At 37.2% G+C, this 13,678-nt stretch overlaps 1 protein-coding gene across 2 annotated transcripts in view; it reads right to left on the minus strand.

Annotated features, from left to right (window-relative positions):
- Positions 1-13,678, minus strand: part of ATE1 (arginyltransferase 1) — an 82,892-nt gene that overhangs the window by 34,757 nt on the left and 34,457 nt on the right. For both annotated transcript variants that reach the window (XM_010003974.1, XM_010003975.1), the window contains exon 9: positions 10,443-10,542. In XM_010003974.1, coding sequence (XP_010002276.1) covers positions 10,443-10,542 — 100 coding nt within the window. The remainder of the gene's footprint in view (positions 1-10,442; positions 10,543-13,678) is intronic.

Below are 13,678 nucleotides of genomic sequence, written 5' to 3' on the forward strand. Positions count from 1 at the left end.
CCACTGCCCCTGGTACCATTTAAAGAGAGTATAGATTTGTTTCTAAATTTTTTTGCATCTGAACAACATTGGTGGCTACCACAGGTTAACACAAAGCAAGCTCCTCTGCTGCCACTCAGAGTATAGATTTGTTTCTAAATTTTTTTGCATCTGAACAACATTGGTGGCTACCACAGGTTAACACAAAGCAAGCTCCTCCCCAGCCACTCATATCTTGGTGGTGTAAAACCACCATTATTTACCCTCATCTGCAATCCAGTGCTAACACTTCTTTGCTCTGGGGATTTGCTTATTCTTAATTTACTTTCTTTTAGCTGCCACTTACAGCATTTACTATACTACTATAAATAATAATTTACTATAAAATAAGGAAGAGAAAACTCATCCAGAAGACCTCCATAGGCACTGTGAGGAAGAACCATAAAACCCTTTGTTTTTTCACCTCATTTAATGCAATATTATCTCCTGACAGAAAGAAAAATGCAATTTTTATCAGACTTAGCTAAACCAGAACAAACAGATTCAAGGGCATATATTTGTGTGTTGTCCTCGTTACTTAGCCACAAACCCCAACACTAAAAATAACTCAGTCCAAGTCCCTATTTAGCCCTTTCTGAAAACTTGGTACTCACACAATTCCCATTTATTCTTCTTTCCACCCTCTCTCCTTGCCTGCAGAGTCTATAATCCCTTTTAATACAATTAAGGCAATAACTCATCTAAACAATGGTAGAAGCTGATATAAGCATTTGAGGGTCTTGGACAGAAGGCCTAATTTTAGACATAATTCTCTAGGACAGAAATGCAGACATGATGGCAACCATCAGGTTTAGAAAGAAGAGTGTTGCAGAAAAAAAAGAAGAAATAATGTGGTCTATGTACATGGTTGGTAGGACAAAATGTAATGTTCTTTAGGAAGAAAAGTTCAGGTCAAACATGAAAAAAAAAGAAAAAACACACAAGAATATATAGGGAGAAAACCACCAACACATGGAGACGTAAGTTTATCAAATGAGACTTTTGGCACAAATATATCCAAGGGGTCAAATAAAATTGCCCCTGCCTTGGAGTAAGGGGATGGACTACATAATCCCCATGGCCCTTGACAAGTCCACTGCTCTATGATTGCCCTGTTCCCTCCTGGCTCCATTCCCCTCTACAGGGGCCCAGGGCTTTTGTACCCATCCAAACACCCATGTTGAATTATTTGCAAATTCAACCCTTAGGAGCATTGTGTTTAATACTAAGGATAAATAATAGAACCTCAGGAATATACTTTTACTTGGAGATTCAGTACAGTCACGAGCTAAACTCAAAGAAAACAGTAATTCAAAATAGTGAATTGTCATCTAGATTAAATATAACACTTCAGAGAAGTGTACTGTGATACTTCTGTAAAATTAATGAGGTCTTAGTAAAGCCAGACCTCATTAAAACATCAACCTTTAAATCTTTCCTGGAAAACTGGAGCAAAAACGTCTCTTGTGTAGATTAACTGACTTGTCAGCCAGCTTCTACTGTAAAGACCACAAGGTGAAACATGGCAGAGCCAGGGAAAGCAGGAGTTCATGGCTTTCAGACCAAATAAATTCCACTTGACAATATTGTCTAATTAGAGCTCATACAATCAGCAAAATAAGAAAGAATACAATAAGACAAATCAGATTTGAAGTTAAATGAGAGATCCAATCCTCCAAGTGCTGCCAGATTCAATATGTGTGGTGCACAGATTAAAACTAACCAGTGTTTCAATGCCTTACACTTCAGTGATGGAAGGGCTGATTTTTCTCCAGGACACAAAAATATTTGACCCAGCACTGGAAAACCTGCATGGCTACCAACAACTTCACATGGAGCAATGGTAGGAAAAGTGAAGAGCAGCATTATCTTCATAGCTATGCTTTAACCTTTTACATCATGACATTGCAAGATGTGAATCTCTGGATATTCAAATTCACTCACTTTGGGGAATAGGCACAAAGAGACAGGTAGACAGGCAAAATTCAGGAGTAAGGAATGTTAACTAGTGTTTGAGGACCATCCAAAAATTATGAAATCAACAACAAATTACGTGAAGCTGACAAAACAGCACTATATTCATTCTTTTTTCTTGTTAGAAACTTCAAAAAGACACTCAGTTCCATGCATTCTTACACTTACTAGCAGAAATTAATGAATTTACAGAACTGTAATTGGAAAACTTCAAAAAGTGAGTTGTGACCACATTCCTCAGATGACGAGGAATTAATACCAGGTGAATTACGCAATATAATTCCCCTCCAAAAAAAACCCCAAGCCAACAAACCCCACACCTCTTTTGTCTATATCTTTCAGTGTACAGCTCTCACTTTAATTGCTAATGGTTGCTATGGAGCCCCCAAATAAACCCTCAAGAAATATTTAGTGCAAGTCAGCAATAAGCAGTGAATTTACGACTATGCAGAGTCATGAATTAGACGTGATCAGCAATTATCATTCAGGAGACAGTTTGCCTCAGGTTTAGTAACATGATCCTGAATAAACCTTTTTAGCAGTTCTTTTTGACAGAGACAGGCAAGTTAATTCTAATAACTGAAAACATCCATCAGAACAGAACTGGACTACAATTTAACAAACTGTACCTCTCAATCTTGTGCTTTTATGGAAGTAAGGTTAGATTTTAGATTTTACTTAAGCCTCACACAAATTAACAAAATCACATTTATAAAACACAAACTATAGAAGTTGTCCCAAGCAAATAAAATTCCTGGAACAAGTAAAAGGTGTAGAACTCATCCTTATTGACGTGCCTATGTAGGCAGTCAATACCACGTCTATTGCATTTTTATGTTTTGAAGAATAAACAGCTAAACTAAATCCTTAATATGTATCTAGCTATGCACAAACATGCTCCTGTTGTATAACAAAGGATCTTTACTACCAGATATTAAAATAATTAACAGCAACCATATAATCATCAAAATATTAAATAATCAATATTCTAGTCTGGTATTTAAGTCACCTCATATTTGGAATTACTTAAAAGACACAGTTTATGACTTGGACCATTTCTCTGAAATTACCTATATGGGAACTGTTCCTTTGGGGTTTTTAGTTTGGTTGGGTTTGGGTGGAGGGGATGTGTTTAGTTTCCTAAAGACTGCATGGAAATCACAACCTAATCCAAGCCTCCTAGAGAAGACAACAAATGGATGATTTTAAGAAGGCCTACTCCTATTTAATAACATTTATTTCTGCAGTATAAAGAAGTTAAGCACCCCCCCCAAAAAAAAAAGTTGATTAAATTTGAAGCAATTTGTTCTGTAATCAAAGCCACATCAAATAAAAGTACAGGTGTAGAGCTGAAACTGTGGGAAGGCCATCTCTCACAAGTTCACTCTGAAAATTACTTTGAGATAGAATTCCTTCAAAGCTTGTACAACATACACCCCTGCATTTTTGCTTTTGGAGACATTTATTATCTCAAGGGGCAGTAATGAGAAAGGGGCTTGTTCACCTCAGAGGTCAGCGAAGATCTATAAAACAGGTATCTCTTTTCACCCTGATAAAAGCCTACAAATAATACAAACAGGCATAAATATACATATTATTTTCACTTCAGTTCTGCTGCACTTCAATCATCTTAAATTTCAAGTAAACAACTGGAAAGAAATCCTCATTTCCAAACTGAGAAAAATAAAGCCCCAGGAACATGTTTGTATTTTTCCCAAGGGAGTTCTAACTGACAAAAAAAATAAGTCCTGATTGCAAATATGTTAAAAAGGAAAAATAAAGTTAAGACAAAAGACATGGCTGGCATCTGTGACTGTTCCTCGCAGGAAAAAAAAACAGGATTCCAACCGGTCTTAACCATGCAAATGCTGTGTGAGATTTAGCACAGCTTCAACACTTGCACCAATGAAAATACCAGTTATGCACAGTATAAACCAGCAGCTAAGGAAAAAAAAGGCCAAAAACTAGTGAATGCAATTAATTATCATTACCTGCTATGAAAACAACATGGAAACTGACATTCTGCTTTTAGTAATTATACTTTCAGTGGGAATCCACTGGCAGCATTCAGTGTCAGCTGTTGGAATTCAAAATAGGGCATCTCCTCAGTCCTGAATTTTGATGCTCATAATAATATAGTTTTCACCACCCGACAAGAAATGTTTTAAAGGGAAAAAAAAAAAAAAAGGCAAAACAAGCAGCAAGCTAGAAAGCAACCTCACTTTTTAAGATGCTTAAAGTACATAAGAAATACTTTGAAATATTTATCACTAGCACTACTTCAAAACCAAAAGAACTAAGAATTTTTCACTGATATTTTTTCTCTGCTTCACTTTCTCATAGTTGTTTATTCCAAGATGTTTAGTTCCATTTAAAGTGTGTGGACTCTAAGTAGTTAGTAAGAGTCTTCCAGATGAGAAAGATCAAAGGAGAAAGCTTTTATGGAAAAAGGAACAAAAGAAGAAGAAAAGAAAAAAGGGGGCAAAAAAAGGGGGATGTAGCAAGCTGCAAGGAACACAGCAATCCTGAAGGTAGCATATGACTTATCAGATTCAAAAAACCAGCCAGCCAACCTTCTAGTCAAAACACATTTCATAAAATACATATGTAGGGAGATAAGAACTTTTTGTGCTAGTCACAATTTAAAGGAACATTAAAGCCACTTCATTTTCAGAAGCATTTAACACATGTAGACCAAGTCAATCACCCAAGATACTTGTGGCAGTCCTGGCCAGCCACTTTCAAAGCCTTCTCAAAATCCCTTTGGGTTTTAATGCCAACACTCCAATATAACTCGGAGTAATCTTTATCCTTCAGTCACTAACCCAAACCATTAGGAGGAACACATGGGGTAAGTTCACAGCTCTGAAGAAATGAATGTTCAATCTTAGCTGCTGATGTAGGGGAGAGGGCAAGTCTGCTGGAGGAATAGGAGGGAAGAAAGGAGGCAGTTAAAAGGAACATTAACAAGGCATAAAGATAAATAGGGATTTCCCCCCCACTTCTGCAACTCATCATTTTTAGGGTTTTATTATAATTGTATGTTTCTGTCTTTGTTTATTTTTTAACAGTCTGGCTAAAAAATCAAAACCACTGTGTTGCCAAAACCTTTAATGCTTTCTTAGAGTAGATAATGGTTTTTCAACCCAGATATTCCAGTTTATTAACAAGTAGTATTGCAAGTAACAACTTGGCACTCTATAACAATTAGTTGACTATTTACGACCTGTTTATGTTTTGAACTAATTTGAATGCATATTTATTCCTATAAACAGACAAAATTAGTACAAGTGCTAGCAGACTTGAGCAGAGCAACTCCAGTCCTCCAAACCACTCTCAGCTTATCATCTTTTCCCATTATGAAGGTAAATAGTAACACCAGAAAGAAAAGCAGGCTGACAGCTGGTAGCAACTTCAATACATGCTGAATAAAAAGACCAAGCACAGAGGTAGAAACATGCCAGCTCTTTCTGTGTGGAAGTAGTGGCATATTTTGCAAAGCTCTCTGCTGCTCAGTGGCAGAACCAAAACAGCGTGTGCTTATACCCCAAAATCATAGAGTATCTCATTAAGTCATGTCACATTAAGTTTCTTTCCCTCACATATTTCAGCTTACATAGCATATTCAAGCTTATTGAAAAGATTAACCAGGAACAGCAAGAGTCAGGACAGGCGAGGCTGAGCCAGGCCTTTGTGGATGCCATAGATGTGGAAGCCCAGGCTACCACTGGATGTATTTCACTGCTGCAGGAGGAGTGATGCTGAAATTCCTGAAAGCAGCCAAAGAAATTGGCTCTCAAGTGCCATAAAATTCCAGGGGCACCACTTGTGACCACAGTCAGTCTGAGGTATTTAGTTGAAGAATGATTAATCACAGATGAATCAGCCTTTTGTTTCTTTTCTGACATTTCAGAACCCTTTCTAGTATTCCATCTATCTGAAGTCTGGCCATGCCTTGATACCAAAGGAGACTGTTTGAAATAATTCCATTTATTTTGGCCTGCATACAAGTCTGGATAAAGATTTCAGTCAAAACACCTCTTCGCGTCATAGAAGGGTCTTAAACTGGTGCACAGAGATAACACAGCAAGAAGACATTAAATATTACCCACTTCAAAGTACACTGATGGTTATTTACAGGCTTAGCAGAGCTGCTTCAGGGAAAACAGACCATTGACCAAAACAAAAAACAATACATGCCCCAACTGCAGTATTCCCATGCAAATATTGACATTGAAAAAGCCTCAGAAAACCCAGAAGCAAGAAAACATGTGGAAAATTTCACCACCAACCCCTTCCCAATGCAAGAACAGAGGAGAGCTTGATTTAAGGGGAGCAGAGGTCTAAATGGCAAACACTGGGCAGCTAATACATTATTTATACCAGAAGCACAATCTCAAATTTAATGTCATCCACTTAAAGACTCAAAATTAGTATCAAAGAATTGTAATGGAAAGAACAGAAAGGATCTCAAGGAGCTCAGTAGTGACTGGAAAATGTGAATTTAGTAGCATAGACCCATGAAGTAACCTTTTTCACTTGGATAAATACAGGGTCATACAGAGAAAAGAATCCCAAGATCCTCTCAAGTATCTCTCTAACATGGCTGCTTGTAGAGGTGGTTATTTCTGTAATTCTATAGCTATGCTTGTAAACAAATGTCTCTAATGAAAAAGCATTAACAAGTACAGATACAGTACCTAAACACATGAGAAGCAAGACTGAGACCAACACCATCCAAAAGTAAAACACTTCCTTATACTAAAAATTTTATCACAGGCTCCAAAAAGCATTAGGAAAAAGACTTTGCATCTTATGAGCCCTGGAACATTTTCCAGGAGACTGTTTTCCAACATAAGAACTACCACATCTAACAGAGCCTGAAATGTTTTACCACAAGGTCATTAATTTCTTCAGAGAACCATTTTAATCTTGCGTTACCCCAACGTACCCAGAAAAAAAATAAAAATGGAACAAAGCCATTGCTTAAGATTTCTCAGAGCATTTTTCCATGTTAATATAGCTACTAGGGCTACAGAAACCCTTTCATCTCAATTTAATGTAGATTTTTTTTCACCAGTTCAGAAATACTAACCCATAGATGGGAACAATCTAAGGGAAGCTGGGAATTTAAAAAATATCCTATTATTGCAATATATCCCTTTCCTCTATCCCAAGTAATTTTACTGGGACTCCACTGTTCTAAAATCACACTCCAATCAAATGCAAGCTGTTTGGGAATGAAAGGAAAGGGCACAGAGAGTCAAAAGGGAGCTTTGTTTTTAAAAATGGCTGTAATTATGTCTGATCCTCATTAACCACTGACTTTCTGCCTGTTAATCCAGAATTTTTCAACGCTATCACAGAGCCACAGAAGTCCTGACTTGGAGATCCTCTTCTGGGCCACCAATCTTCAACTAGACTGCACACTATTTATGTCCAAAATGGCACCATTTGTGGAAACAGAATACTTCAGATGAAAAGGTCCAAGGAACATATTCTCTGCCAGTGCAGCCCAAGCTGCTCAGTGGTGGCTAAAAACATCCAGCCAGTTCAGAAGGTATCTGCTCAAAGACACATTCTCAGGTAGAGATACAGGCACCATTTTAAGAAGAGCTGTATGAAATGCAGGACAAGCATATTAGCAGCCTTATTAAAAATGGATATTACAACAAAATAGTCTATCAATGCCTTGGACCTCCTTAGAGCATTCAACGTGACCAGGATGATCTGATGCAGAAGAGAGAACCTGGTTCAGTCACCAGTACACATGGTCATCTACTACCAGTGCTTTAAAAACTTATATTTGACTATTACTTTAGATCCACAAGCAAGTCAGAATCCAGAAGAAATCCTGTGAGTTCACTGTAAATAAGTATAGCATGTATGGGTTCTTTTTAAGACACTGCTCATATCAAGTGAACCTGTGCTTAGCCTCCATTTCTAAACATCCTAGGACAAGTAATTTGCAAAGAAAATTACAAGCAGAGGATAAAAACCAATGGTTAGCTCTTCAGCTCCTTCCTTTCCTGCATTTAATTTGCTTACCTGACATCAGCTTAGCAGCAGTTACCTACAGCCTGTCATTATTCCACACTAATATCATTAAAGGAGCCTCTAACATCTCTACTAAATTGGAATAAAGCAACATCTTCAACATGTAATGCCTCTAAGTCAACCAGGCATTACTGCAATTACTTAATCTGCAAAATCAGTTCTTACCCACCCTACTTTACCACTACCAATCACTTCACAAGAGTAGCAGCATTATCCAGACACATTTCAAAGCTTAGTTTCAAAATTTGTTTCCTGTGCACTATTTCAGAGAGGGTAAAGTGGAGCTACAGAATTAACGTCAACCTGATTTTCAATTACATTTGGCCACTTCTAAAGCAAATATACACAGGAAAGGAAATACAAAATAAAATACCCTTGCAATTAATTTATTAAATTACTCCTCTCCCAACACAGAGCATTACTTACCTACTACTGTGTGTGTTCTAAATATTTATATACAAACTTTCTTCTCCTCCCCACCCCCTGCCTCAGTAACTCTCATACATGGGCCACACTTAACCACCCAAGCACATTGAGATGTAGAGGTTTCTGGAAGAGTAAAGTGTATATTCTACCAAATCATAGTCATATCAGAAAGTTATTAAGCCTAAGCAAGGAAAGAAACCAAGCTTTTGCAGGGTAAAAAAAAAAGTAATTATAATAATCTCACTACAGTTTATTCCATTCCTATTCTTTGAGAATGAAAACTAGAAGCATTATGAGAAACTTATATTCTTGATCACAGATTTTTCAAATGACAGCACAGGCCCAACAGAAGTGATAACATGTTATAATAAAAAATACAAGTGGATAGTGGCTACAGAGGTTAGCTCCCACTTTTACAGCATTTAATCTTCATATCTTGATAGTTTGCTGGCTACTTTGATACATTGGCTCGTTTAGAAGCTTTGTTCAATCCATGTATACAAAGCTCACATTTTATTTAAAACTTACAACCAGTAGATGAACCCAGAGTTTCTTAACAATGATTTCTTTCAGAACAGGAATACTTTTTGACATTATAATCAGATTTGTTTCTTAAGTGCCCTAGTAAACTAAATGCATTATTTTTACAAGTCTTGAAGTACATAGATTGTAGAACAGACAAAGGACATTAAATTGCAGTGTCTCAATATGAGCAAATCATCCCAAAGTTTTACATATTTCCAAAGAGCAGAGCACATAATCAGAGCCTATGGCTCAAGCTGGTGATGGGATAGCCTTTATTTAGATAATACAGTTTTTTCCAACTCACTCACTTGCTTCCCTCAAACATAATATTCTCTTTGTTTGGTCAGCAGAGGCAGGTGATAAACTGAAGTTGGCAAAGAGGGGGGAGAGGTGTGGGGAAAAGGACAGACAAACACCTAACAAAAGGATGTTTTATATTTTCTTGCATATTTTGTTATATTTTTTCAGAAGACTGACTTGTCATGGTCACTTGAAGTGTAGGCCACCACAAATCTGAAATGTTTTTTCCATCACAACCATCACTCCCAACGAGCCTCACAATTTTTGGTATTCGAAAACTGGCCAAAAACACTGCAGATTTTTAGCCCACTTTGAGGGGAAAAAAAAAAGGAAAACACTGCACCTCTTACTCTAGATTTTTATGAACTTTGTATCTATCCACAGTATTAAGAGATATATTTGGTTATGTGTAAATGTTCAGTACTCTGAAATGGTACCATCATGTTCAAAAAGCGACGAGGCATTTGCAAAGAAAAGACACCATATTAATGAGATCTAAAAAACAGAGAAGAGAACCCTTAGGCACTCAGGTCTGTAAACAAAGTTGAAGCTAACAAGTTACAAAGGAGGTCTGGGGATAGGTGGGTTACTTTTAATACGCTGTGGATTCTCCTGACCTTCTCCTCCAAAATCTCCTACCTGGCTTCAAGATTGCTGCTAATCAGCTTGTCGCTGGTTTCACTTGGCAGAGCAAGTCCCCTATCTCTAACAAAAAGCAAAGAGGAAAAAACCAAGTAGAGCCAAGACCACAAAGGCACCTTCTCACTGCTGACAGTCACTAAGCAGCAGCTCCACAAATACACAAACCTAAAAAAAGAGAGAATTTTAGTCTATTGGAAGATAAACTGCAAACACGAGATAGCCAGGTAACCAAATGACAAGCTATTATCTGACAGCCTTGAAAACCTCTCCATTTGAACTGCTTATAAGCCAACTTGTAATAAATACCATGTGCAGCTAAATTAAAAAAAAAACCCACAACAATCCTAAGCCAAGTTAAATAGTAACCAACATTAGAATTTAACCATGTAAGGTCTACATTGAAATCCAAAATGACAATTACAAAATATTATATTACTATGAACACTGTCAAATGCTTTGGATAATAGTACACTAAGGAAATAAGTAAAAACACACTTTACCTTGTATCTCATTTTGGGGCATGAATGAATGTAGAAACCCATATAATAAAAAGAGAGATCAGGAGCTTTTTCATGAAGTTGCCTGGTGAAAGCAATTTCCCTGCAAAAGGAAAGAAGAGACTAATTACTTTTGAATACAATTTTTACATTCATTTTACTTCTTCATATTGAAATATTTTACAGCTACCTGGCTTGTGGCCTACTTAAAGGACTAGGCTTCCATCAAATAAAAAATTAATGCTTAAAAAACTCAAAGATAATAAACTGAAAATTAAGGCTTAAAACCCAAACAAGTCACTGCAATGCAAAATACCATGTCATGCTTTAAAATACTTTAATTTTTGTGTTTTGTCCCACCGATGGATTGACCTGAAATTCAAATAAAGTGACCAATAACCTCTATTTAACAGCTTTCTTGTTAATATTAATTTACATTGGAATTCTGCAGAGATCTGGCCCAGCTGTTGCACACAGCCTGGCTAACAGGGCTCTGGAATAATCACACTATATTTTAAAAATCAAGATTCAAGGCTTGTGTTTGTTCTCTTATTTGCATCCTAGCAATTTGTATGTAAAAATATCCATCTTTCTGCAACAAAAGGTATTTTTCACCTACCCCATGTTTGTTTGTTGGATTTTCTCATTTATTTTGAAAGAGATGCATCAATGAATTGCAAAATAACCTTGCTTTTTATTTTACTGGCATGAGGAAAATAGTATTCTTACAAAGATTCTGCTAGTGTTTCCAATATAATGTTCATTTTCACAGCATTTGTAACTGTCCAGTTCACATTGGTATCAATTTGATAAAATATGGATGTTGGTTCCTACTTTCAATGTCAAAGGGACAGAGGATATGAGCCTGTGAATGTAGCAAAGCATGTACTTCCAAAAACCTCTAAAGATGGACTTCATAAGTATAATCCTTAAGACATGGCATAAAAAAACCTTACATAAAAAGCCATGCAGATTATTCTAATTAAACAAATACCTTTCTGCAACTCAAAAAAGCTGGAAGACTAAAAAATACCTTTGCATTTTAAAATCCCTTAAGCACTCTTTCGACTACACTGTTTGATTTAATAACACGACGAGACTCAAAGGGGAGTAAACAGACCATAATGTAATGAGGTAAAAACTGGGCTGCAGCAGCAGGCTGACCATGGGTAAGGAGGCTTGGTGCCAGCAAATTAGTGCAGAGGACAGCCAAGCTAGCTTGCTCAGAACTTCTGCCATGTCTTCACATGTCCCAGTCTCCAGCCATACACCCCACATACACACCCTCAACTCAAGGTCTTGCTCTATCTTCCATTTATCTATTTGTCCAACCCCACTCCAGGCAAGGTTTTACTGGGGGATGCTAAAGCATCCTTCTCTTTCCTCCATCCAGGAGTAATGCTGTGATCCAACACAAAAGAATCCTCTGACCCCATCATTTGAAAGCAGGAGCAGCAATCAGGTGTCAGTGCAATGCATAGCTCCCATCTAGCTGCCTGAATCCCTATGGAAAAGGGACCACATGCTTGCAATTATTTTTCTGTAAAGCCTTCAGGTATGGTGCAAATCTGAAGAGTTACAATGTTGGTGCTTGGCAAGAGCAGGCAGCTAGCAAGGAACACATCTACTGATTTCATCAATATAACATTCAGACTGTTTCAGTGCTAAGAAACCCAATCTCAAGAGTTCTTGCCCTCCTTACAGAACAGATGATGAATTCTGTGCTTGCCTACCATTTGTGATTTTAGGTAGCAGGGGGAAGGTATAACTTTTTCCTGCAAATAATCACTCACTATTTCTTGATGATTTTATTTTCCTTTGGTAAAACTAGTATTTCACAGGTAGCTGCTTCTCCCCTCATCCTTTACTTCCAATCCTTCATATTTCAAATGATCTTCAAATCCCAGCCTTTCTACGACTCAGCAGCAAAAATTCTCCAAGTAGCATGAAGTGGAAGTGACAGCACTGCAATGCAGTTCAACCTCCTTGGAGTAAAATTGGCAACAGCTTTGAAGGGATCAGATTCCTTTGCAACTTCCTAAACCCTCCCTAACTCTCAAGTTGTGTTTTTTTTCCTCCCTTTTGAAAGAACACAACGGTTGGCTCCCTCTAACACTGTTGGGGACTCATTTTTATTGCCTTAAATACTGCAGGATTTATAAGCTGCTTTTTCACTAGCTGAGCCACGCACGCATGTTGCACCCACCGAGTTTTAAATGTATGATGTAGAAAACTTCAAATCGTTTCAAGAATTCATGGATTATGTCAGTCTGTTGTTACACAAAGTACTGTGATATGTACAAATACTAGAAACCAACTCGTTGGGGAACTTAGTATTTTATGTTACTTGCTCACCTTGCATGGAAAAAAAAGTCTAATTTCAAGTCTCTAGCATAGGTAATAAAATGCTTCTAAAAATCTAGACCACTAATAGACAGAAAAAAAGATCAATTCTAAACCACAGGAGTTCCAACATTTTTTTTACATCTGATAATTCTGATTAATTCTATAAAATCACCAGTGCCACTGGATGCCTCAGGAAAATGACAATTCAGGGTCTTTTGGACATAGACCACTGGAGATGCCTCAGCAGTACCTCAGAAAGTGTACTGCAATTCTCAGCAGGCAAAGACCCTTTGCTAGAACTTTTCAGACTCAGAGAAGACTGAAAACAAACACGTCTGGCAGGAGCTTCAACCCAGTTGCTTCGTGAGAACCTCCCTGGGAACACCACATGTCTGTGACCAACTTTCTTCACGTAAACAGAGAAACAAAAAAGCTAAGAAAAAAACTGAGATGCACAAATATTTCCACTCCTTCAGTGTTTGTTTTTATTCCCCTTATAAAAATAATGGAATCATGAAATCGCTGATGGAAGAAAACCAGCAACATGCAATTTAGCATACAAGTTTTACCCACAGTGAAAAGCATTATTCACTATCACTGCTGTTTTGCAAGACCACATTGATAGTTAATTTAAAGCTTTTAAAATTCACAGACTTACTCTCTCCATCAGGCTTTCTAAAAGACATAGATAATGAGATTAACATACTTGAATACTTACTGCTAGTACAGCAGAAGACTACTAATTCAGAAGACAATGGTTTTTAGGTACTGCATTATTTATGATCTCAATGTGTATAAAACCATAAAAGTGATTAATTTCATTTGGTGACTTGGCTAAGAAAAAGGTCAAAGGAAGAATTATTTCCATTTAAACAAAGAAGGAGCTTTTCCTG

Source organism: Chaetura pelagica, unplaced genomic scaffold (genome assembly GCF_000747805.2).
Source record: "Chaetura pelagica isolate M959 unplaced genomic scaffold, ChaPel_1.0 scaffold248, whole genome shotgun sequence".
In the NCBI taxonomy this organism is placed as follows: Eukaryota; Metazoa; Chordata; class Aves; order Apodiformes; family Apodidae; genus Chaetura; species Chaetura pelagica.